The 25,093-nt window shown below is 32.6% G+C and overlaps 1 protein-coding gene and 1 non-coding gene across 15 annotated transcripts in view; both read left to right on the forward strand.

Moving 5' to 3' along the window:
* Positions 1–25,093, forward strand: part of LCORL (ligand dependent nuclear receptor corepressor like) — a 153,728-nt gene that overhangs the window by 111,264 nt on the left and 17,371 nt on the right. For 5 of the 14 annotated variants that reach the window (XM_072945826.1, XM_072945825.1, XM_072945828.1 and 2 more), the window contains 2 exons: positions 11,607–11,724; positions 19,761–24,580. The exons of 1 other annotated variant lie outside the window; for it this stretch is intronic. In XM_072945826.1, coding sequence (XP_072801927.1) covers positions 11,607–11,724; positions 19,761–24,580 — 4,938 coding nt within the window. Of the gene's footprint in view, positions 1–11,606; positions 11,725–13,059; positions 17,238–19,760; positions 24,581–25,093 lie in introns of those variants that run through there. 8 more of the 14 variants (XM_072945831.1, XM_072945827.1, XM_072945836.1 and 5 more) reach the window with 8 other exon arrangements.
* LOC116276733 (U6 spliceosomal RNA) lies at positions 4,336–4,441 on the forward strand. Its single transcript, XR_004186232.1, has one exon. It is a non-coding gene; the product is annotated as a U6 spliceosomal RNA (small nuclear RNA).

The following is a 25,093-nucleotide window of genomic DNA, read 5'->3' on the forward strand; positions in this document are numbered from 1 at the left end:
GAAAGTGTTAATGTTCCATGATCGAGAAGATACCATATTTTAGTAAACCTGAGAAGTAAAACATACCAAGATTATCCATGTCCCTTCCAGGCTAACCTTCTCTGACTCTAAGAATAAGAGAAAGAAATGATATTTAAAAATTCCAAATCAGGACATACCACTCATCTGCTTAAAACACTTTAATGATTTCTAATTGTCCTTAGGAAAAAGTCTAAAATCCTGGACTCACCAAGATCCAGACTCTGCCTGCCTATCTGTTCTCATCTTGCATCTCTCTTTAGTCTTCATATTGGTTTTTTCTGTTTCTTGAATGTCACATACTCTGGCCTCAGAACATTCATACATGCTTTTGCCTCTCTGCAGAAGCCACTCCCTACCTCTGCCAATTTTTTCTAAATAAATCTTACTGGGCTTTTCTTTAGGTCTCCTTTTAAACATCAGTTCTCTAAGAAAACCTACCCCACACTCTTAAATTGGATGCACACAGACACACACACACATTCTGGTTAATTACCACCAAAATTTGTTTTGGTCTCTTACTGTATTTTTCTACAGCATCCTGTATTCTTTTGTAGCCTCATCACCCTTGTAATTGTTTCCACCATCTTATTTTGTGCTTTCTATTTGTCCCATTTGTTAAGCTTTTTTCCTCCTTTGTTATTTTCTTTTAGATTGCATTGTTTCTATTTTAATCTTCTTTCTTTGCTAATTTTGAAATTATATACTCTATTGCTATTCTGTAGTAATTACCCCAGAAGTTTTTTAATGTTTAGTTAACTCAACAGTTAAAGTAAGGAATATTTTAGCTTGTTACCTGCCATGACACATATAGCCAATTTATCAATGCTTTAATTCTCTTTTTATAACATCGCAATTAAAATATTATAACTATTTTTATATAATCAATTTTTATTTAGATTTACATACATGATTACCTTTTTCCTTTGCTTATCATCCCTTCCTATATCTCAAAGTGTCTTCTGAAATCAGAAATTCTTTTAATAAAGATTTACTGGTAGTAAACTCTCAGAATATTTTTTTCAGTTTCTTATTTCTTTTTAACCTTTGTTCTTAAAAGAGATTTTTTTCTGGGTACACAAGTCTAGGCTGACAGTTACTATTTTCTCGCCACTGCTGCTGTGATTGTGTCTTGGCTTCTGTTGTTGCTGTAACTACCCAACAAATAGTCTTTCTTTTGTAAGTAATCTTCAGACTCTCAACTTTTAGCATCTGTCTCTTACTCTGTCTCTGTTTTGTTTATGCTGTTCTGCAGCTTGTCTTGGATATATTTGGGTGTATATTTTTTTTTATTCTGCTTGTGAGTCATATCATTTCAAAACATTTCTAAAACTGAGGACAAATTTCTTTCATCAGTTACGATTGTTCAGCCATTATCTTTTCAAATATGTTATAATTCTTACTTTATCTCTTATTTGAATTTACTGAGACATAATTTGGACCCTCTCATTCTAGTTTTCATATCTCTTATCTTCTCTTTCATATCGTCCAACTTTTTATCTGTCTGTGTTATATCCTGATTAGTTTATTTAGAACTATCTCCAAATTCACTGTTTCTTTCTTGAGCTACTCAAACCACTGTTTAATATTTGTCTTGAGTTTCTAATTTGTTGTTATTTTTTCATTTCCAGAAGTTACTCATTACTTTTTTGAAATATGCCTGTCAACGTGCCCCTAATTTTACAAAAGAATGAATAAGCAAGATACCAAGAGTGACTTGAGAGGATTATTTTAGGTAAGGTGGTCAGGAAAGCCTCACTGAAGAAGTGAGTTTTATCAGAGAATTGAATGGTGAGAGGTCCTTCATGTGAGATATGAGGGCAGGGCATTCCAGGCCAAAGAAGTACCAAAAACAAAGACAAAAATATCAGAAATCAAAGAAGGCAGGAGCAGATCAGGTATGTCTGAGGAGCTGTATGAGGATTTTCTCAGTCACTTAAAAATCAAGAGAAAAGTCAAAGCTTTTTCCATAAAATCAGATTGTAGAGTGTCAAGAAGTATGATTGTTACAGTATATTTAAGCTGGATTTGGATTTTTCTTTTTTCCATTTTGTAAATAATAACAGAAACAAAAAAACCATGCATTTTAAATTCAAAAGTTCCATAAATATTGCCATGTAAACAAATCGTCACTTGACTAACCTGATTAGCTGTATGAAGTACAAGAAAGAAAAAGAATAAATAAATCATTTTCTTTGTAGCCATTACATTTTTCCTGAACCTGTTATAGTTTGATATAAAATTGACCATTCTATTACCACATGGTTTCCAAGAGACAATTCGTTGGGTTTTTGTTTCCCTTTTAATTTCTTCACGTGTTTTCCCTCCAAATAAAATATTCGGTAATATATACCTTAACATAATTTTGAAGTTATCAGGGTGCCAAAATAGGATTCTCATGCTCAGGCTGAATAAAGTAAAGCTAGATAGTATTCCATATTTAAATCTTCCTCTGAGTTTTCTGTTACATGAACAAAATTTAAATTTTCTTTCCATGACTTGTATGACTTTGCTAAGATCTTGTCTCTGTCTACCCCACTGGACTTATTCCTTTTCCTTTCTTCCTGGCTTATTATGTGCAAATCACACTAACCAACACATGCCAGGCTCACTTCACTTCTGAACCTTTGCTCTTGCTGATCGCTTTGTCTGGATTAGTCTTCAGATTTTCTTGTTCCTCTGGCTTGCCCCTCTTCCTCATCTGTATCTCAATTAGAATATCACCTTAACAGTAGGAGAATGATAAAATCGAATGTATAAAAATAACATTAGAAAAATCAAAAGACAAATGGCAATCTATGAAAAAATATTTGTAATTTATATTACAAAATAAAGGACTAATAATCTAGTGCATAAAGTGTTTCAAAAAATTGAGAACTAAAAGATCCACAAACTGATAGAAAAATGAGCATTGTTTTATTGTCACTTCATAGATGAAGAAATTTTAAGAGCCTTTAAACATAGAAAAATACACTCATAAACTCACAGGAAATACACTCATATATGGTTCACACCTATCAGACTACTGAGAATTCAAGCTTAGCAGTGTAACCTATTTGGTAAGACTGTGAAGAAACAGGCATTCTCATGTATTGGGGAATACAAACTGGTACAATCCTTATGGAGGGGAATTGACAGTATCTATTAACATTATATACATTTACCCTTTGACCCAGCAATCTCATTTCAAGGAACTGAGCCTATAATTACACTCATATAAGTATCGATGATATGTATGCAAGTTTATTCACTGGGGGCATTATTTATAATAGCAAGGAATTGGAAGTAACGCAAATGGTTAACTAAATTATCGTACATTCACACGGTGAAAGACTGAACATTTGGGGGGAAAAGAAGGGTGAGAAAGATCCCTAAACTTATAGTGACATTTAAAAGCAAGTTACAGAACGGTACATGTTACATGTTCTCTTCTATATAAACAAAGAAGGAAAGATAAAAACTAATAAGCATGGTTACCTGTAAGGGAATTAAGTAAATGAGGTGGAGGGGGCAGGATGGAAGTGCTGTGAATCAACCTTGTTATGTAGTTTTATGCAAATATTCAACATAATCCAAAGAATAAACATTTTAAAAAATTAAAGTGATCCCTAAAATTTGAAAAAGAATGTTACAAATGAACCTGGCCACATCAAGTCAGTAACATACTGATACTGAGAAAAGAATTATATCAATGACTTTACCCAGTATTTTGACCATACTTTCTTGGTGGAATATAATCTAAGGACAAGGGATACTTCAAAGAAATCCTAAACTTTCTTTTAATAATATTAATAATAATATTGTCATTGTTCATTATTTTGGATTTATAGAATAAATCAAATATGTAACCATGTTAACGTTGTTTTAGGAAACTAAGATTTTCAGGGTAAAAGAAGAAACAAGTGCAAAGTCAAAGTAGTAACTCTGTAATATTACATGTAAATTGGAAGTGTCACTGCAAACTCACATTTTTTTTTCTTTTCAAAAATACACATTTCCTAGTCTGACCCCTGAAATATTCTAAAAGCATGACAGACAGCTCAGTAGCATTGAACTTAGGCCTGGATTGTGGTCTCTATATATTATTTTCCTTTAAAAGAAAGCAGGCCTCCTTGGAATCCAAGTCTGGATCAGAAAATGTGCAGAATGAGCCTGGAACTTCTTTTATCAGCAAGCAGGGAAGCGCCAAAGACTAATTTGTCAACCAAATATAAGAGCCAGTGTTAAGGATTCCTTCTGGCCAAATAGGAGAACATTTAAGCATCGAAAGGAAGAACAATTACAGCTGAAACATATTGAATGTTTTAAAATCCATTAGTGTATGATACTTCAGCAGCACATATGAAAAATTAGAATACAGAGAAGACTAGCATGGCCCCTGTGCAAGAATGATATGCAAATTCATGAAGCATTCCATAGTTTAAAAAAAAAAAGCCATTGAAGTTACTAGTCCACACTGAAGGAACATACCATTTCCTTACTTTGAAAATGAGCAACTAGAGGAAGGAGTTAAGTATTTATTTTGCTTTTCTCTTACAAATTGTATTTCAAGACAACCAGATGGACTTCATTTAAGGAAGATTCTTGAAGAAGAGTTTCATCTAATATGGAAGACATGATAGACTTAAAATTACTATTTCATACCTCCTAGTAAGATAGCAGCCATCGCCTTAACCTCTCGGCCACCTCGTCCCACCCTCCTAGTAAGATAATTGAATCAAACATCATCATCAGAAGATAAAGCTATAGAGGAATGGTTATTCTATATTTTGTATGTTTGAAATTTGTCTTAGTAAAATGTCTTTTTTAAAAAAAGAACAAGTCATTTTCTTAGAGGTTTTGTCTGATCATTTATTCCAACATAGTAACCTCTTCCCACTTGGCCATTGTTATTCTGTCCTGTTACTGTGTTTTATTTTCATTATAGGTCTTAACACCTTGTGAAATTATTTTTTTTATTGATTTGTCTTTCGTTTTTATGCTCTGCTAGAAGATAAATTCCCTGAGAGCAGGAACATTTTCTATTCTGCTTCCTACTGTGCGTACATTATAACCATTCAGTAGATATTAATCAAATGAATGAACTGTAAAGCTATGCATTGTAGAAAAGCTAAAAATAAACAAATGAACAAACTAAAAATTTTTTCTTCACCTACCGATAGGTAACTGTTATGGTTAAGTTTCCAATCCTTCTGAATCTTCCTGGAAAAAGATACTCACACACACATACACACTCTTAGGCTTGCTCTCTTCTGCCAGAGCTCATTCCCACAAATCATTCATTATATATAATCCTCTGTAGTTTGTATTTTTTAAATATTTTTTAAACATCCATATGTTACTATTTTTCTGCAGATCCGTTTTAATAGTTAAATAGATTTACTTAGCCGAACAGTATTCTGTATTATGGAAAGATCACATTATATTTAATTCATATCTTCAGATATATAAGTAAACATGCTTTAGCTGAGATTTTGCACTCAATCTTAATTTTTACTCGAAGACAATTTCCTAGAAGTGAAATTGTTGCATAAAAGAGCTTGCATAAAGCTGTTAGAAGTCAAGATAGTGGATGTGGGGGTAAGTTAGTGACCCCGAGGTATGATGGGGGAGCTTCTAGGTTGATGGTGGTGACCTAGGTGCTATTTACATAAGCATGTTCAGTTTATGAAAATTCATTAAATTATGTACTTATGTTCATTCTTGTTATGAATGTCATATTTCAGTAAAAAAATTTTTGAAGTTCATATAAATCATTTTTGGATGAGCATGACAAGGGCTAGCAAATCTAAAGTTTTCCAATATATAGTTGTAATAAATATACATTCCACATTTTAAATGTTTGGTTAAAACTTAAACTTACAGAATAAAGTAGTTCAATATGTAAGATAAAAAAGAGAATGTGTTTTTTAAAATATTTTTCAAGGTATTGACTTGAAGCCTCTTGAAACTTTGCTTTAGTTCAGTACTTAAAGGAATAACTAAAGAAAGAAAGAACTACAGTGAAATTCTTTCTTTTTTTTACAATGAAATTCTAAAATGGCTTGTGGTGGAAGTGCTGAAACCTTGTTTAATTTTACCAGTAATATTTTCCTAGTTCAGTTTCCTAGTTCAATTTCCACATCCTAAATTTACTATAAGCACTTTACTCTGATTTATTTTGCCTCTTATCAGTATTAATAAGTATTAGATAGATGAATTCTATAGGATTTCACCTATGTATGCACTAAATAAAACATGTCAGGAAGGCAATATCCCTTCCCTTTTAAAAAGATGTTTGACATGCAGAGGAAGGCAGATGAGGGAAAGAAAAACCAATGTTAATTGATGTGCTACTCTATTATTACATTGATTGTTTCCTCCATGACTCTGAAACTAACTCAGCGGTTAAACAAATGACAAAAACAATTTTAAAATAAAAATTTGATAAACCCAAGGGATTGCTTTTATACTTTGGTATTATTTTGTTAATAAGTTTGTGGGGGTTTTCCATTGATATATGCTCATTATGGCAAACATGGGGAAAACAGAAAATTAGAGAGCAAGATTATATATATTATGTGTGTGTGTATTTATATTATATATACATTATATATACATACATATGTGTGAGTTGGTGCCCACACACATATTTTAATTACTCACATCCTCATTAAAGGTTATGTTCCATTTGTTATATTTATTTCCAGATATTATTCTATATTTGATATTTTGGGTTTTTTAAGTATTTAGAGTGTTTAAAAATGTATTTCTACTTATCAGTAATATGGAAACCTTTGGCATATTTTTGTGCATAAAACCATGTTCATGTTAAATACTAGTTTCTTAAGATAGATGCCTTGAAGAATGTGAACATTTTAAAGATTTTTGATAGCATATTGCTAGATTATTTCCAAAAGTGTTCCATTTCTGAAGTGGTAATGTTTAAAGGTGCTAAGTTTATTATACCATTATCAACATTGTAACTTGTCTTTTTAAAAAATTACACAGATTAGAATTGTAGTTGAATGCATACTCTGGGATATGACTGCCTGAGTTTGAATAGTGTTTTCACTACTTACAGCTGTGTGACCTTGGGCAAGATAACTAACCTCTCTTTCACTCTCAGTTTTGTCATTAAAATTTGCAAATTAATAAAGCCTATTTATGTATACTGGGTTGTGTGAGCACTGAATGGGTCAAGACATGCAATGCTCTTGGAGTAGTGTTTTGCATACTTTGTGTACACTATAGAAAAGTATAGTTTTATATATTTAGATTTTATGTAAGTTCTATTTTCTGGAAATCAGTTGACTATAAATGATTACTTTGAAATCATGGGAATCTCCTAGAGAGTACAGTAGGAGAAAACCAGGAAGAGCCAAAGGCTGACTAGAACAGCACATTGAGGGGCTAAAAGGAAGACAAGAAGACCCATTTAAAGAGTTAGATAAGAAGTGGTCAGAGACATAAAGTAGAAATAGCATTAAGGTATTTATTAAAATTGTTAACGTAGGTTTGCATCAAAGAGTATTAAATATTAAATTGCAGTGATTTTGATGAAACTTTTATTGCTATTGTTTAGTATTTTTATGAAATTTAATTTGTTATATTTTTCCCCTTGTCCAAAAAACATAAAATGTATGTGATTTTCTCCTTATTAAGATTCATTTGCCTTCATGTACTGAATCTTACCAATATTTACATCTTTAGTATTGATGATGAGTAATATGTTTTTAAAAAATCTTTTAGCTCAGTACGGACTGAGCTTGATGAATTTGTCTTGTATAGCACCTGGAGATCAATAATATTGTGAGAATTTAATAAAAATATCTTTAATATACTTATTATTCATATTTAATTAAGTCGTTAGTGATCATCAGTCTTGACATTTCTGAAGAAAAATCTGTCTGATTATTAGAATCTAACAAATATAGAAATTGGTGATTAAAAATTGTTCTTAGCCTCTTTAACTTAAGTGGAATTTCTCTGTGTAAAGCTAACTTCTCTCTCATATGGAAAGCAACTTTTTGACTATGCTGCCATTTTCGGGCTGGCTGAACAAAGTCCATTGATTTCATGACTGTTTTATCAAGTCAGGATCTGCTGTGTGCAGTGCTGTATGCTGACATTGGTGTGACAAAATTGAGCAAGTCATTGATGAGTCAGTGAATGGGTCTTTTTTTGAGATACTATTCCTCTCATGCCCTTGTTTTTATAAGTGAGTCTTGTGAGAGAATCAGCCAAGTAAGTATACTTAATTAAATATAAATTGTAAAGATTCTAATCTGTATGGATTCTAAACATAGTTACTAATTCCCACAATACTATTGGATTGCCTAATAAGCTAGGCAAATTATAACATGTCATAAATAAAGTATAGAAGAAGAGGGTGCTGTAGAAGTATGAAGAAGGCTAGGAGGAAATTAGGAAAACCTTCTTTGAGGGGCTGATCCCAAAGGATGTATGTAAGTTAGCCAGGCCAAGATAGCACAAAGCATACTTTGAAAAATGGACAGAGGCCAGATAAGAGATGAGAAAGAATAGTGTCCTTGGACGAGTGAAAAACAATTCTGTATTATGAGGGATGCATTTGTCTGCTTTGAATAGATTCTTTATTAGGAATTTGCAGGAAAATAAAGAACTGAGAACAATTGATAATGGAAATTCAAATCTTCGTTTTGGTATGCAAATTCTCAAAAAAATTTTTTTTAACCCAATAAAATGTTGATACTCAAGAAATTGCTTAATTTGGTCATGGTTTCAGTTTTTCAAACATCAGTCCATTTTAAAAGTTATCTCTGATAGTGTCATGTGCACAATTATCTGCCCTGTTGAAAGATTACACTGGCCTCTCTTTAATTCTTTATCTTTTACATTAGTGTTTAATCAGAAACAATTAAATTGTGGTGTTAATGCTCAGTCAACAACCAGTAAATGGAAACAGTTGTATTTATTAGGAAAATGCAGTGTAATAATCATGTTCCCTTCACCCAGGACTACTAAATGTATTATTTGATCATATTTGCTTCTGGTATGTTTTCTCTAAAGGAATTATCACATCCTTTGTTTATCCTTGGCAGCAACCACTGATAATACCTATTTATACATCTATATGCAAAATAATTTTGTGTGCTTTAGGGATTCACATAAACGTATACTAAATGCACGCTTGCATGCTAATTTACCCCTGCAACTTGGTCTTCTTACTCATCAGGTTAGCAAAAATTAAAAATCTCAGCAACACCAAGTGTTGTCAAGGGTATGGAAAAAATTTTGGTAATACCTACAAAAGTTTAAAATGTATACCCTGCTGTCCAGCACTTAAACTCCTAGGTGTGTATCTTTGAAAAACTTTTATACATGAACAAAAGAAAACATTTAGAAGAATTTTCGTTTCAGCATTGTTTGTAATAGTGAACAACTAAAACAACCTAAGTACCTACCAATAGATGAATGGTAAAAGAATTTCAGTCTCTCTTTCTTTGTGTTTTATTTATTTTATATTGCTCTGCAGCATTTTTAGCATAGTAAGTACTTAGTTTTTATTCATCAAGTTAATTATTAGTACCTTGATAATATATACACACAAAACAATGTACCGTATACTTTATCTATCCAGTCTCCCATTTTACCCTTTTAATCCAGGCATTCTAACTTCTAGCAGTAACTGAATTTCTTCTAATTCTTTGAAATTCTAAATATCAAATATTCTTGAACACTTATTGTGTGCCAGGCACTGTTGTAGGCAGTGGGGTACATCAATAAATAAAGTAGACATGGTCTCTGCCTTCGCATAGCTTATCGTCTGGTGGCTAGCCCTAGGGAGTATACACACAACTAGAATATAGCCTGCTAAATGCTAAGTAACGTAGGTAAGTGTTGCAGGTATAGGAACCTAGAATTCTTACAACCAAGTTCAGTTTGTGTCCTGAATGACCGAATGATGAGTAAGATTTGGTGAGAATTAGTATCAGTGTGGGAATAAAAGGAAAGGATTAGGAGTCTTCTAGGCAGAGGTAGCTAATTGAAAGTGCGAAAGCCCATAGCTGAAAAATAGCCTAGCACTTCCCCAACAGGTTTCCCTGTTCCACCCTTTGCTCTTTGCAGTCCATTCTCCCCACAGCAGATTGATCCTTTAAAAACATAAATTAAACTTGTGCCTGTCTTATGCTTAGTGTCTTCCAGTGGTTTCTTGTCTCCTTCTAAATAAAATTCAAATTTATTGCCATGGCCCATAAGGCCCTATGCGATCTGCTTCCTGTAACATTTCTGATCTCATCTCACTCAGCCTGGCTTACTGCACTCCTGTCACCCTGGCCTCTTTGCTGTTCCTTAAACACTCCAGATATGATTCCATATCACAGACTGATCCTTCTAGAAGCTTTCTCCCAGATAACCCGCTTGGTTGGTACACTCGCTTTCTTCAGGACTCTATTCAAGTCAAAGAAGCCTTATACTGTTAACGCTCGATAAAATGGCAACCGCCTTAGCCCTACCCTCATTACTCTGCTTTGTTTTTCCTAAGTAGCTCTTACCATCAACCTGAAATATGGTTGATGATGATGGTGGAGGTAGTGTATGAATTGTTTGCCTAGATCCTAAGCACTGTGAGACTAGGTACTTTGTATGCCATTTTTACTGCTGCTCTCCAGATTCCTAAAACAGTGCTCTTTGCAAATGGTTGAATTATTTTTAAACTGAGCTGAAATTTTGAGTATATTTTTTCAATATGAATTTTCTTATAATTTCTTTCCTTTAGCTTAAATTTTCAGTTTTTAGCTATCAGTAAAGACATACTCACAGCATTATTTGTTGCTGTGTTTTAAATTCATATTTTTGTTCTTTTTGAAGTTTATTGGATTAACAATATATGAGTCATTTAAGTTTTATTTATGTAAATTCAATATTATAATAGTAATAAAAACAACTTCATTTTAGTAACAAATATATAGGCAGTTGTTTTCAAACAGGTTGTTTTTCTTAAAATGTCTTATTTTGTCTTCATCCAATCACAGATGTAACCACAATATATTACATAGGCAATGATTCAACTGTTGTGTATTTCAGTTACTAAAAACAGTAAGATGTTATACTGTGAGTTCCAAAAAATGCATTGGTTGAACATAGAGTCAAGGATTACCTAAAGTGTATGTCCCACATATTGCTAGTCTTGGTAAATGCTAATTATTGTTCTCTTATTCATCATCATATTTTCTATGCTCTGTTTTGTATGACATACATTATTCCTACTTTCCCAAAGCATCATCTGGGCAGCCTTGAATAGAAAACAGTCCTGTTTCTATTGAATGAGCAGTCAAATGGCTCACTGTAGAACAGTGGGAAAGGTGACCAAGGCTGAATTTTAAACAGATTTTATATTCATAGTCTCTTTGTTTCTTCATATCACTTGGCAATGCCAGATCTTTCTCTGTTTCTTTTTTCCTATGTAGTGCCTTCCCAGTCATGTCCTTTTACTAAAACCGTAAGATGAGTTGGTAATGGCCACATGTCAAGTGCAAGTGTTAATTTTTAGGTCATGAATTAGGAGATCATCAAAATATGAAATGTTAAAATGTAAGGATTACCTATTTGTCACAAATATAAAGTTTTTTCTCTTGCAAAAATTATAGGGGATGGAGTGTTAGATCTCTCTACAAAGAAAACCAGCATAAAATCTGAAGAGTCATCCATATGTGATCCTTCTTCTGAAAATTCAATGGCTGGGTAAGCAATATCTAGGAAATAATAAGTTAATATTAATATAAAATTATGCAGAGAACTCTTAATACTACTTTGAGTAGATTGACATATATAGTTTTCTTCCAGAATTTTCGTCACTCATAAGTGTGTGTCTCTCATACCTTTCATTTGTCTTTTCTCTTTCTTTTTTATTCTTTCTGTTAAAGAAAAGTTATCAGAACAATCACCAAACTTTAGTTCATGTTACTAAAATGAACTACCAACTTAATCATAGAATACCAACTAAGAAGCAGGACAAGTGAGAGAATTTTAAATTTAATATTTAGGAGGCAATTTTAAGGAAAATATGTAATTTCACTATTTAGTTTTTTAAACAATCAACCAATTTTAAAAATACTGTACTTACTAATTCTTATAACTAACTTAACAGTGTTCAGATTTTTTTTTATTGTGTTTTAGGTGTGGTGGCAGACAATTTAATATATCTAGAAATCACCACAAAAAGTCCTTTCATGCTTTAAAGCTGTTGTTAAATTACATAAATAAATAAATAAATAATAGTGAAATGCTGTTCTGTTGGACTTTCGGAATTTTTTTTTTGTAACTTTTGCATCTTCCCATTAGCAAACTGCATAGGAAGCTTTTTTGTCACGTTTAAATCTTGGATGTAGAGTGAAATTTGTTTCAACTAAGGCTGTAATAGCTTTTTTGAGTCACAGGGTATAATGAGCTTTCTATTTGAGAAACTTTGAAAATTATAGTGATAACATTTAAAGTAGAAATAACGTGTATAATATCTAAAATTATTTTACCCAAATATAACTTATCTACTTGTTTCAAATTTTAAGTTTTTATCTAGAAAAAAATTAGTCTTGTGGAAATATGGGATGTTTGTGTTTGGAAATATTCTTGCTGCTACAAATTTCCTTTAAAGGGGTTGACTCTTTTATTACTTGTTTAGCGGTAACGTCACGTTTCTACTAACAAAAACTCCTTTAGGATTTGGGTATTTTTTATAATGGAACTCTAATTGTAAAAAAATTAAAAGTGTTGCTCTGCAAGCATCTGTCAGAGGAATAGCAACATCATGAGAATATTTCTTACAAATACTCGGTTAGGATTTTATGTTCTTGGAAGGTCTGCCCGTTGAGGCCACCGTATGATTGACACACTGTCCTACCAGGACTGTAGCGTTTGCTTTGATAAGGAGTAACTACTACATCTCACAGACTTAAAAGAGTCATAAGCAGTGATGTTACCTAAGCAAGGAGTATAATAAAGGAGTGGACCCTCCCCTTCCATAGCTGTGTGAGAGTCTCTCATGCATCAGTTTACCATCGTTTCATTCCATCCATCCAGGAGACTACACAGAAACAGAGAGGACTATGTGGAAAGAAGTGCTGAGTTTGCAGATGGTTTGCTCTCAAAAGCTTTGAAAGACATTCAGTCTGGAGCACTGGACATAAATAAAGCAGGCATACTTTATGGCATACCTCAAAAAACTTTACTTCTCCACTTAGAAGCCTTACCAGCAGGGAAGCCTGCATCTTTTAAAAACAAAACTCGAGATTTCAATGATAGTTACTCATATAAAGACAGTAAAGAAACTTGTGCAGTGCTGCAAAAAGTAGCCTTGTGGGCAAGAGCTCAAGCAGAGCGCACAGAAAAAAGTAAACTCAATCTACTTGAAACCTCAGAATTAAAATTCCCAACAGCTTCCAGTTACCTCCATCAGTTAACTCTACAGAAAATGGTTACTCAATTTAAAGAAAAAAATGAAAGCCTACAATATGAAACTTCACATCCTACTGTACAGTTAAAAATTCCTCAGCTGCGAGTAAGTTCTGTTTCAAAACCACAACCTGATGGTCCTGGTCTGCTGGATGTTATGTATCAAGTTTCCAAAACCTCTCCAGTCCTTGAAGGATCAGCTCTCCAAAAACTGAAAAATATACTCCCTAAACAGAGCAAAATAGAATGTTCTGGGCCCGTAACTCACTCAAGTGTTGACTCTTATTTTCTACATGGGGACCTCTCTCCTTTGTGTCTTAATTCTAAAAATGGAACAGTTGATGGAACCTCTGAAAATACTGAAGATGGATTGGATCGAAAAGATAATAAGCAGCCCAGGAAAAAACGTGGCCGTTACCGGCAGTATGATCATGAAATAATGGAAGAGGCTATTGCAATGGTAATGAGTGGAAAAATGAGTGTTTCCAAAGCACAAGGAATTTATGGGGTACCTCACAGCACTTTAGAATACAAGGTAAAAGAAAGATCTGGAACACTGAAGACTCCTCCGAAGAAGAAACTCCGATTACCAGACACTGGGTTATATAATATGACAGATTCAGGGACTGGCAGCTGCAAAAACAGCAGCAAGCCTGTGTAGATTACTTGTTAGGAAAATGTGTGTGTGTGTGTGTATGTGTGTTTGCGTGTGTGTGTATGTGCACAGGTGTGTATTTGTGTGTCTGTATACACACATGTGGGAATTACAGATGCTCACTCTGACAGGAGACATGAAATTTTACAGTTCAAAAACCACTTACATGCCTTTTGAAAAAAGTTTTATTCAGGGTTTTCACTGTGGACAGAATTATATAGTTGCTTACTTAATTCTGATAGTTTGTATTTAATCCTTGTATAAATAGGTGAAAAGGATTCAGGTTTTCTTTAGTAGTCAATAGCATAAAGCGTTGTGGGAAAACAAGTAATTGTCAAGTGAAACATTTTTATTAGTGAAAGACCACTCCAGCCATTCAGTTGAAACCATCTTATAATGGAAATATGATATTAATAGCTTGTAAGCATTCTTGCATAACATACTTACAGTTATTGTAAGTATATCAAACAACCGGTCAAAATTTAAAATAGTTATCTCCACACTAATAAAAATTAACATATACAGTATTAGTACACTACAGTGCATTCTGTGAAATATGAAATGCACTCAAGTGCATCCACCAGGAATAGAAAAGAAAACCTTAAATGATATGTATAATGAAATTTAATATTTATCATTTAATAGTTGATTTAGCAGGAAGTTGGGGTTTATAAGGTATATACTTTAAAAAAAAATACTGACACATAGTTAACCCCAGCAGCTATAGAATCCTTTAATATAAGATGGAATACTAAGAACAAAAAGTAATTTAAATTTAATTATTAAAATAATTTAATTTTGTTTTTCATTTGAAAAATAAGCTAATGTGTAAGGTTAGAAAAGAAAGTTGGAATGCAACTTAGAGCATGTTTATAATGTGCACAGAAAAAGCTTGAGAATGATAATTTTGGTTTAAATGTGCTGGTTAGTTGATGTTATGACTACTTTAAATTTTAAGGATTGTGACACACTCCTACTATTGAAAAACCTCAGTGTAACTTTAATATATTTGCTGCTGTGACATTTCAAAACATTTTCAGTTTATCAAAATGAATTACAGATTTCATTTTGGTGGGCGATACATTATCATTTTGCTAATAACCAAATTTGCAGTTTGTTCAGGGTCTTGAATAGATTTACAGATATTTAACACTGAAGCTGTTTTGAACTTTTGGTAATGTAAACTCTCTACTAATTGGGTAGTTAGAAGCTGGGCAGTGCATTTTAACTTTTACTAGACTCATAAAAGAGACCAGTAATTTTATATAGCAGTTTTAAAATGTGGTTCAGAGTATCCATGTTGGATTTATGGAGTATGCAGTTTTAGTGGTAAAATGTTATAAAGCGTGTGCCTCCATATAAAGAATGGGGGTTTGCTTCAGAAATTCAAAATTCTCCGAGTGCCCCTTTTCTCTGTTAAAATTCAGGTTCTGATCACTTTTTCTAAGCCAGTTTTCCTAAGTCCAAAAGGAATACTTAAAGCTGAATTTAAAAAAATAAGTGCACCTTGTCAAATACATGTGTTTTTACACTTGTGTTTGTGTGTATCTAATAATCACATATACCTGTAGTACTAAAGAGATTTTCAGCTTATCACATTTAAAAACTGCTTACATATGTTTAAAGAAACTGAAGAGTGGGAAACTACACAAGCAAGTAGTTACATTTGGTCTCTCTGATCTATACTGAACCCTCTTCAGCTATTAATGTTACCTGCATACTAGGGTATGAATCCTCTTACTCTTTTGTTTTTGTCCCCAAGAAAGTATACATAATAGATTGCAAAACAGCAGATGTCAGGGTCATCTTTCTTTTTAAAGAATTAAGCCATATTTTGTGAGGGCCAGAACTTGGATTATTTAATATATTTCCTCTTCCCCCCACCCCATTGAAAAACAAAGTTAAAGATAAACATTTCAACACAATTTTATTGACCTCTTTATACAGAATTTTACTTGGAAAAATTTGGGGGCTTGAATGCATTACATAATATTTATATTGTATTGAGCTTTTTTATTCCTCACACTATATTTACATTAATAAATTGATTGAGAAGTTTATAGTAAAGGGATACTTACAGAACACTTTTATATCATTTAGAAGATGACCTGACCAAAAACTTTACAGGATTCATAAAATCAGGGATCATTTTGCTATTGACTTCACAGTGATCAGTAGTTTTATAGGTAATATTATAGTTAATTTGCAGCCTTTTAGTACTTGTATTATTTATTTTTGGTCAGAAATAGTAAATTAAATATTTTTTGATAGTTTATAGGTAATGATCAACCCATAACTTTTAAAAGAAACAAAATGTTTCTAATTATTGAGTTACCTTTTGATTATACAAACTAGGAAAGGCAGGGAAATTTATGGGTTCCCCTTCTCCCCAGTGATTCTATTAAGATGTTCTTTATGTTAAACTTTCAAAGTACTTTATAAATTTAGTTACCAGTTACTACGTATTAATTGACAATTTTCTGAAAAATCCAGTTTCAGCAGACTTTTAATGAAGATGAAAGCAACCCTTATGTGCTTTCTACTTATTTGAATGTTCCTCAAGTATTTTATATTTAAAAAAAAAAAGAAGGAAAAGAAAAAACAGTGCCTCTGTTTTTAGAAAACTACTGCTCAGTAAAGTTGTTTAAACCATTTCTGGTAGCTAATGACAATTTTATATTAAATTGTATACTAACTTTAGTGAGACTGATTTTTTTAGTTGTTTACAGTACAAATACTTGTATTTGTTTTTTAATTGCAGTATTTCCATTGTCGCAGTAATTTAGTAAAACTCTGTGGCTGCCTTGATTTTGACAGATTTTGTTAATATAAACTGATTGTTAGGCAATTAGTTATATTTATGCATAAATCAATTGCACTATAATTCATGAATTATTTATTACAATATTTTCTAATGAATTCATGTATCTGTCTTGTGTTGTAAATGTACTGTAATTCTGTTTCTATTTTGTGTTGTTATATATCTAAATCTGATTGTATGAATTTTAATTGTTCAGTTAACGTGTTTCTAGGTTGTAATTTGTAGTAAAGCACTTCAATGCTTTTGCACTTAAATTTACAACACTGTTGGTGTGTGATTGATTTACTCATTCAGTAAAAGAAAAAAAAGAAAAAGCAAAGAAAAAAGCGACTACACTGGCTTCTTTGATTCACTCTAGGAAGCAGTTTTATTAATATTAATGTTAGAATTGACTTCCTCCAATGAGAGCTATTTCAACAACAAAACTTGGAATGGGCAAAATGGATAGTAAAATACAAAAATAGGCAGGCTGTTTTTGTTTACAAATCAAACAGGAAAAGGTTAGAAGATTAGAACATTTTTTAGCATTTAAAAACAGGGGAACTGTGAACACATACAATTTTAGAAACTTTATTATAATCAACTGAAAAAAATTCTAGATTGGAGGCTTGTATGTATTCAACTATTATTTACTCATATATTAGGTTTTTCTTTGCATTTCTAATATGCAAATATATGGAAAAGAAAAAAATTGAAGCCAGATAAGCATATTGTGAAGTTTTATAATTTGAGAACATAGTTATCTAATGTCTGATATATATATATATATATATATATATATATATATATATATATATATATATATAAAATCTTAACACATGAACATCTAATTAGTAACTTTTTAAAGCTACTCTTCGTATGGTATTAGACAGAAATTACTGGCCACTGTGGTATTTTTAAAATTCCATTATTAAAAATAATAAACTGAGTAAGAAACTCTAAGAAGTATAGGCTTCTTTGGAATGTCAAAAGAGATATAAAACTCTTACAGTGGTTTTCAGAATAGTTAACACGAGTCATTAGTTTTTATTATTTCTACTATATACTTGAGTAGCAGAAAAAAGCATTTGAGTATTTCAAGAACTGTTAGGAAAGCATATTAATCTTTAAAGTATAGTGCAGTGTATTTTTCTGAGAAACATGTAATCTCTCAATTATTTTCTCACAGATATGCTTAATAGACCATAACGTACATAACATAACTGAAAGTGTCTCAGAACCTTTTTTGGTTTTCTTTTGTTTATGTGAAATATAACAATTTTTAATTTACTAGAAAAAAGTAAAATACCACTTACACCTTCTTATTTGATAGCTAACATTTCCTCTTGCCTTTGTCTCTACATATGTATTTTGAATTATCTAATAGTGAATCTTGGGAGTCCGTTCCATCATTTTACACTCCCAATCATGATAAAATTTACCAAAAAATTATTTTCAGAAAGGAAGGGATACTGAGGTCATGTCCTGTCTTCATCTGTCTAGAGGTGGCAGTAGATTTTTAAAGTTTTATTGTAATTTTGTATTTCTTCTCATTTTTTTTTTGAAAGCTACTTTATGTCAAATCACGTTAGCTGTAGTAGTAAAGCATTGGTTGACTCTAGTAAAAGTATCTTTTTTCTAGAAAAATATTGATCTAATTTGCAGAATTTGCTCTAGTGTTTTTGCTACTCAAATGGCATAATTTTTATAAAATGTAGATAAAATATTCCATACTTATCTGTGAAACGGACTAAGCCAGTTTTAGAGAGCAAAATAAAAATTTAATTTCACTTTTCATTTTAAAAGAGAAATCCTTCATTTTTAATGTATGAGAACATACTATCCTTTTAAACAAAATACAGTCTTCTGTAGCAATTTATAATCATCATACTTCAATTACAGCCCTAAATAAAATTTCTACAAACCAGGAACTAACAACAAATACAAGAAATCACGAATGGGAGACTATTTTCATGTACAGAGTTTGGTGATATGTTTAATTTAAATAGATACTTTTCTGAAACAGAATTCTTTCAACATATTTTATTCTTCTTGCTGCTGGTATTGGATTAAAAAAATTTTTTGTAGACTTCTACATTTGTTGCTAAGTAATCCTGGGTTTTAGTTAATGTTAGATGTATTTAGTTTCTACAGTGGGACATTTTCCAGCATTTGAAATTAAATAATTAGGTAAGTAATGCCTATAGTTTTGATGTAATTACTTTAGTATTTAGAAATCAATTAAAATAGATTTCATTTTTAAATAGCTTAGTTTTTTTTTTCTTATTAGGTTAAAAGGCCTGCAGCTTAATCTTAGAAAATACATTCTGTTATTTATGTGAAATATAAATCCCTCAATTTTCCTTGTGACTATGCAAAACTCTTTTATTAATAATTTTATTTTCACTACCTTGAAAATACCTATTTTAAATAAAGATAGATGTTTTCCTACACCTTATTTTTCTTATTTGCACTAATATGGACTAATAACTATCAAAATAACTTATAAAAATGTCTACTTTACAAAAATCTTAACTCCTTCTGAAGTACTTTCCATTAAATATTCTTAATATATCCAAAGCACTAAACATTAGCAGTCTGTAAATATATCTGTCAGCAGCAGCAACTTTTATATTACAAAAATAGGGCTTTGATTTGATTCTTATACTTAGTCATAGGAAATTAATTATCATCAGTGCTTCATTATATTTTTGCTAAACAATAATCAAGATGTCACTATTGCAGCTCTTTACAGGAGTTAGAGGAGTCCATCAATACTAAAATATCTTTTGTTCAAACTCTGTTAAAATTATAACTCCTTATGATACTGGTATTTTTACTGTAATTCATTTTTTGTTTGATTTTTATTTTTAGTTCAACTGTTGATGCAAAATCAGAGGAAGCTACTAAAATGGAAAAAGGAAAATCAGCATTAAGCAAAGTTTTGGAATCTTTGTGCATACATCACCAGCAACAAGTTTTGGCTATGTTGAAATTTCTAGTCCAAGAGCAGAATGCTGCTTCTCTTTGCTGTTGTAATACATCATATACTGTGTCTTCAGAATCTCAAAAGCCCCTAATTGAAGATGATGTAGATGGTCTATTCTGTAGTTGTGAATATAGGCTGGCAGAAAGAGGGTGTTTACAAAATGAAAGACAAAGCCCTGGTTTTGTGCCTCTGCCAGTCTGTATTAAAGATTCGCATTGTTTATCTTGCCAAACTGTAACTGTTGAACACATTAAGACAGTAGCAGATAGAGGAATTGGAAACAGTTATAATTCTCACAGGTGCTGTGCTGGACTGTTACCAAACATTCATTCCACAAAATCAGCCTTTCATACTCTTGTTTCATCAAGGGAAGTACGTGATGTTTCAGTAAGTCTTAAGGATGTTTGTAGATCTCGAAGTCCCTCACCCCCGCCATTATCACCTGTACAGACGGAAGGATTTGAAAAATTGAAAGATGTCATCTCAGAGTTTTCAGCCTTAGAAAATAACAAACTTGAAACAAACATTAACCAGCCTCCATCTCTCACACCAGCAGAAATAAACAGTGACAAAGGTGATCATGAAAGTAAAATGTGTAAAACTAAAAAATCCAGTAACTCTGATTCTTTGCTCTTAGAAGACAGCAATAATTGTACTACAAATCATGAAAAAGGTGAAACTACTGTAATTTTTCAAGATTTAATGGATCGTATTAATGAAAAATTAAAATCAATAGAAACTATAGATATGACAAACTTTATAAAATTCTCTAGCAGTGATGGTAATACAGATAATGATTTAAAATTGAGAGATTTAATAACCTCTCTGTTGCATAATGCAAAAGCCAGTGATTACAGTTTTATGGAATTACTGAGTCAACATGATAAAAAGGTAGAAAATAAAATTATTCAGACAAGATTTCGAAAGCGTCAAGAAACCTTATTTGCAATGCACAACTCTCCTGACTCACCTATATTTAGAAGGCAGTCTTTACAGATAAAAAGGGAACTTGCTAGTCTTGATGAAAATTTTATAAGAAAAAAATACACTGAAAAAAATTCAAGGAAACTTACGCGCAATGATGATCCACTTTCAACGGACAAAGAAGAATTCTATCATTGCCAAGGGCCTTCTTTACAAAATTCTAAAAGCGTTCAAGGTAATAATCATGCAGAAACATCATATTCACCAGATTATGCATTACAGTCATTGCAACTACCTCTTCATAATTTAGAAACTAACTTGGCTTTTGATGCATTTTCAGAAAGCTATAAAACAACTGAGAAAATGAGCATAAGAAGATCACAGGAGAAATCTGTGGCTGGAAAAACATTTTTGCAAAATTATAAGGAGAAGCCAAAATTACAGAATACTCAAACTCCTTTGAAAAGTGATGTTCCTGGACTTTTGAACAGAACTAAACGAAATATTGTGCCTCCAGGGTGGTATTCTATATATGTAACAAATAATTATGTTTTCAAAAAATCCCCTAAGGCCAAAAAAGTTTCTGAATCCATAAAAAAAAAAGATCCAGTGAAAAACATTCAGATTGAAAACTCACACGATATAGATCTAAACAAAATTGCAATGAATTCTAATTTACAGGTTGTTGTGGAACGTTTGGAAGATACAATAAATATGGCCCAAAAGTCTTGGAATAGTCAGTCATTATCAGAAGGATATAAAGCATCCAAGAAATTGATAGAAATTGATGGTAAAGATCAAAATACTGCTAGAAATATGACTCTTGCTGTAAGTAGAATGGCATGCAAAGAGCAGAGTTTATCGAAATCTGTGGTAACATCCATCAATATTAAAAGCAATCATACACCAACACTTGATTTGAATAACAAAAGACCTGATAGCCAGAAAAAGTCACCCCTTTTAGATATGGGTAGCTTGATGTCCAGTGTTGAAAATGTACCAACAAAATATAAAGCCATTGAAAGATCTTCTTTTTCCAACTATTCTAGTCCTATCAAACTCATGTTTTTATCTGAGGTTAAAAGCAGTGAAGGAGTCAAATACACTTTAACTTCGGTCGGTACTTGTGAATCAAATACTGATCTTCCTTCTTCTGAAAAACGACCAACCCACCAAGTAACTGACCAAAGAAAAGAAACAAATGAGGATATACCGAATGTCAACTTTGAAAATTATAGTTCCAATCTTAATAATAGTGCTACTCTTCAAAGAGAACTAAGCAAATTTAATTGTGCAAAGGAAGCTGCAGAATCCTCTGCAATGTTTATGGATGATATGATGAGTGATAAGCCTCAAGAGGAACCTAAGGAATATTCAAGCAGCGCTGTTGATTCATCTTTTAAAAGAAAACCAGGTAGACCTAAAAAAATAGGTCCCCAGGTTGTGAAACAGATTAAGCGACCGATTGGAAGGCCACCAAAACCTAAAACTGACCAAACAGACATCACCCTTTGCCAAAATGAGTCCTTCAGTGCTGGAAAGAAAAGTCCAGAATCTCTCTTATCAGAAGTAAAAGAAGGTATTTATAAAAAGAGTATCACGGTAACTGTCATTTATGGAAGGTCAAGAAGAACTAAAAGGCATGTTTCTGAAGGAAGTGTGGACATAAGCAATGTTCTGTCTGTAAACAATAACGCTGCTGGTTTTCCAGCAGGATGTAACGGTCTCCGGACCATCGGAGAGTGTGAGGTGGGCTCTGGCAAGAGGACAAGTGCTGCTGCAAGCTTGACTACTGACAGCGGGGTCTCGGGGCCCGGCTTGGAACACGGCAGCCCTGTCAAGAACAAGTCTGTCATACCTCAGCCTTCCAAGAACATTATTCGACCAAATCAGAAGCCCTTGGCAATCATTAGGAAGCCCGGTAGACCTGCAAAAGTGAAAATCTCTGGCATATCTGTGACTATTCATAGAATTTCACCTCAGGAGAGGGAAGTAAGTATTAGCAGTTGCTTACCTCCTTTAGAACAAGAGAATATATTAGAAAAAAATCTGCCTGAAGAAAAGCATGATCACCAGCGCAGTAAGGTGAGCACAAGGCACACTGAAGCTGACGAGTTTAAGAGTGGATCAGAAAGTATGGTTGCTACTATACCTTTGAGACATTCTGTTAGGGATAGAAAACCATCTCTGCATTTCTTACATTCATTAGCATCTTCTAGTTCACTTATTTGTAGAAATGCTCTGCTCCATAAATCATGTAAAATCCATTTGCAGAAAAGTCAAAGTCAGAAAGATAAACATAAGCAGTCAAGGATTAAAATAGCTTCCAAAGGTACTCCAGGAGCTAGAAATTCAAGAAATGCAAAGACGTGTTTGGAAAATAAATTAATACCTGTTTCTGAAGTATCCTTGGACCCTATAATTTCATCAAACCCTTTGCTCAGGTGGTGGGCTGCTTCTACTTCAAACGATTCCTTATTAGAGGAATTAAACAATAGATTTGAGCAAATAACAAATGCTTGGGTGCGTGTGAGTGGAGATGAAGCTGAAAATTGTGTTAAAAAAAGAGAACATGTTGAAAATGATAACTTCAAAATAACAAGCCCTTTGGAAACCTGTCTTTTAGAACTTGAAGTTTCACCTGTAAAAATGCTTTTTCAGAAAAAGTATGATTTGAATGAACTCTGTACCTGGTTTATGCAAACAACAGAGACACAATCTCTTTCACTAGTTAGAAAAGCAAATGCTCGAAACCCTTTGGAAGTAATAAATACCAGAGGAATTAAATTAGGGAACAAATATTCCGATTTTAACACCAGCCCCTTCAGAAAGCACTTTAAAAAATTTGCACTATCTTCTCCTTCAAAATCATCAGGGAAGTTGCATTTACTACATAAAATGGTTAGCTCTCCACTTTTAAATGTGAAAAGTAATTTAACCCTAACTAGATTAAAAAGAACTGAGTTTAAGAGGTTGCAGCATGAAAGGTGGAGGCGAGAGGGAAAGCTGCACAGCCATGGAACAGGTGATTGGATCTCTAAGAGGAGAAACTTAAGATTTTTCTGCCAGAACCAATTTTTAAATAAGACTGAGGGGAAAACAAATGCTGACATCCCACTCCAAGGGAAAAACACAGTAGATAATCAGTTTATTTTGCCACCTGAGATCAGGGATGACTTTTTGCAGCAGAGGGTGGCAATGTCTGACTTCAAAACACATGCTAGTTTAGAGAATAAATTTAAGTCAGAAGCAAAGGAGAATGGAACAAACTGCAGTCAAAAAGATTTTGAAAAGGGGCCAAGACTAGGAAATGTGTGTCCAAATAATTGGAGGTCAAAAACCTTAAAAGATTGTAGAATATTTTTGAGGAAGATCAACTATCTTGAACACAGAAATACTTTTAAGCTAAATACAATCATTTACGCTCCTGAATCTGTTGACAGTGGAAGTAATCATCAGACTCATGTAGAAGACTCAAAGCGCTTTACCTTAAGATCCCATTCTGCTAGGCAAAATTGTTTTAAAAAGCAATCTAAAGAAATAGAAAATGCTAAAGCAAATAGTCCTTCAAGCGATAAATTTCCTAGCCAACTTGACAGTAGTAAGTTAAATAAATGTGTTAACTATGACAAGAATCCTTCTGATAATTCTGAAGTTCTTAGCAAATTGAACAAAAGGAAAAGACCACCATGGAAGACCACAGAAATGTCAACAAAAAGACATAAACGACAGTCTTGCAGCAGTGGACAAATGGCAAACTATTATTCAAAATCCCAACTAGGTAAGTTTTTCTGTGCTTAATTTTAAAGTTTCATTATAGGTGCCTTGTGTAAAGTATGAGATAATGGGTAGGAAAGGAACAGCTGATTTAGTTTTAATTGATTTCCAAAATATCTGGACAGTCTTATTTTCTTGGCACCTAGTATGAAACTCAAGAAATTAGGTGTTGCTAAATGTCCCAGTGCACTTCCCCAAATCTAAATGTTTCTGGGATTTCAAGCAAATTAAAGTGTATTCAATAGAAACATAGAAAATTTCTACTAAATATGTATCATTAAAGTACACATTACATTATCTACTTTTGCATCAGGTAGGTTTAATATAAAATACAGAAAACAGTTGGACAAATAAATATGACCAAGTCACTTTCTAAAAGTTAACTACTACACTGCAGGCTAATATATATTTATTGTCTTGATAGATTAGTAACTTTGAGACCACGTAGAGAGAAATACAGACTATCTCATTGCTAAATTGATAAAAGACTATAACGTGTCATAATCCTAGGGTATCA

The sequence above is a fragment of the Vicugna pacos genome, chromosome 2, assembly GCF_048564905.1.
Source record: "Vicugna pacos chromosome 2, VicPac4, whole genome shotgun sequence".
NCBI lineage: Eukaryota > Metazoa > Chordata > Mammalia > Artiodactyla > Camelidae > Vicugna > Vicugna pacos.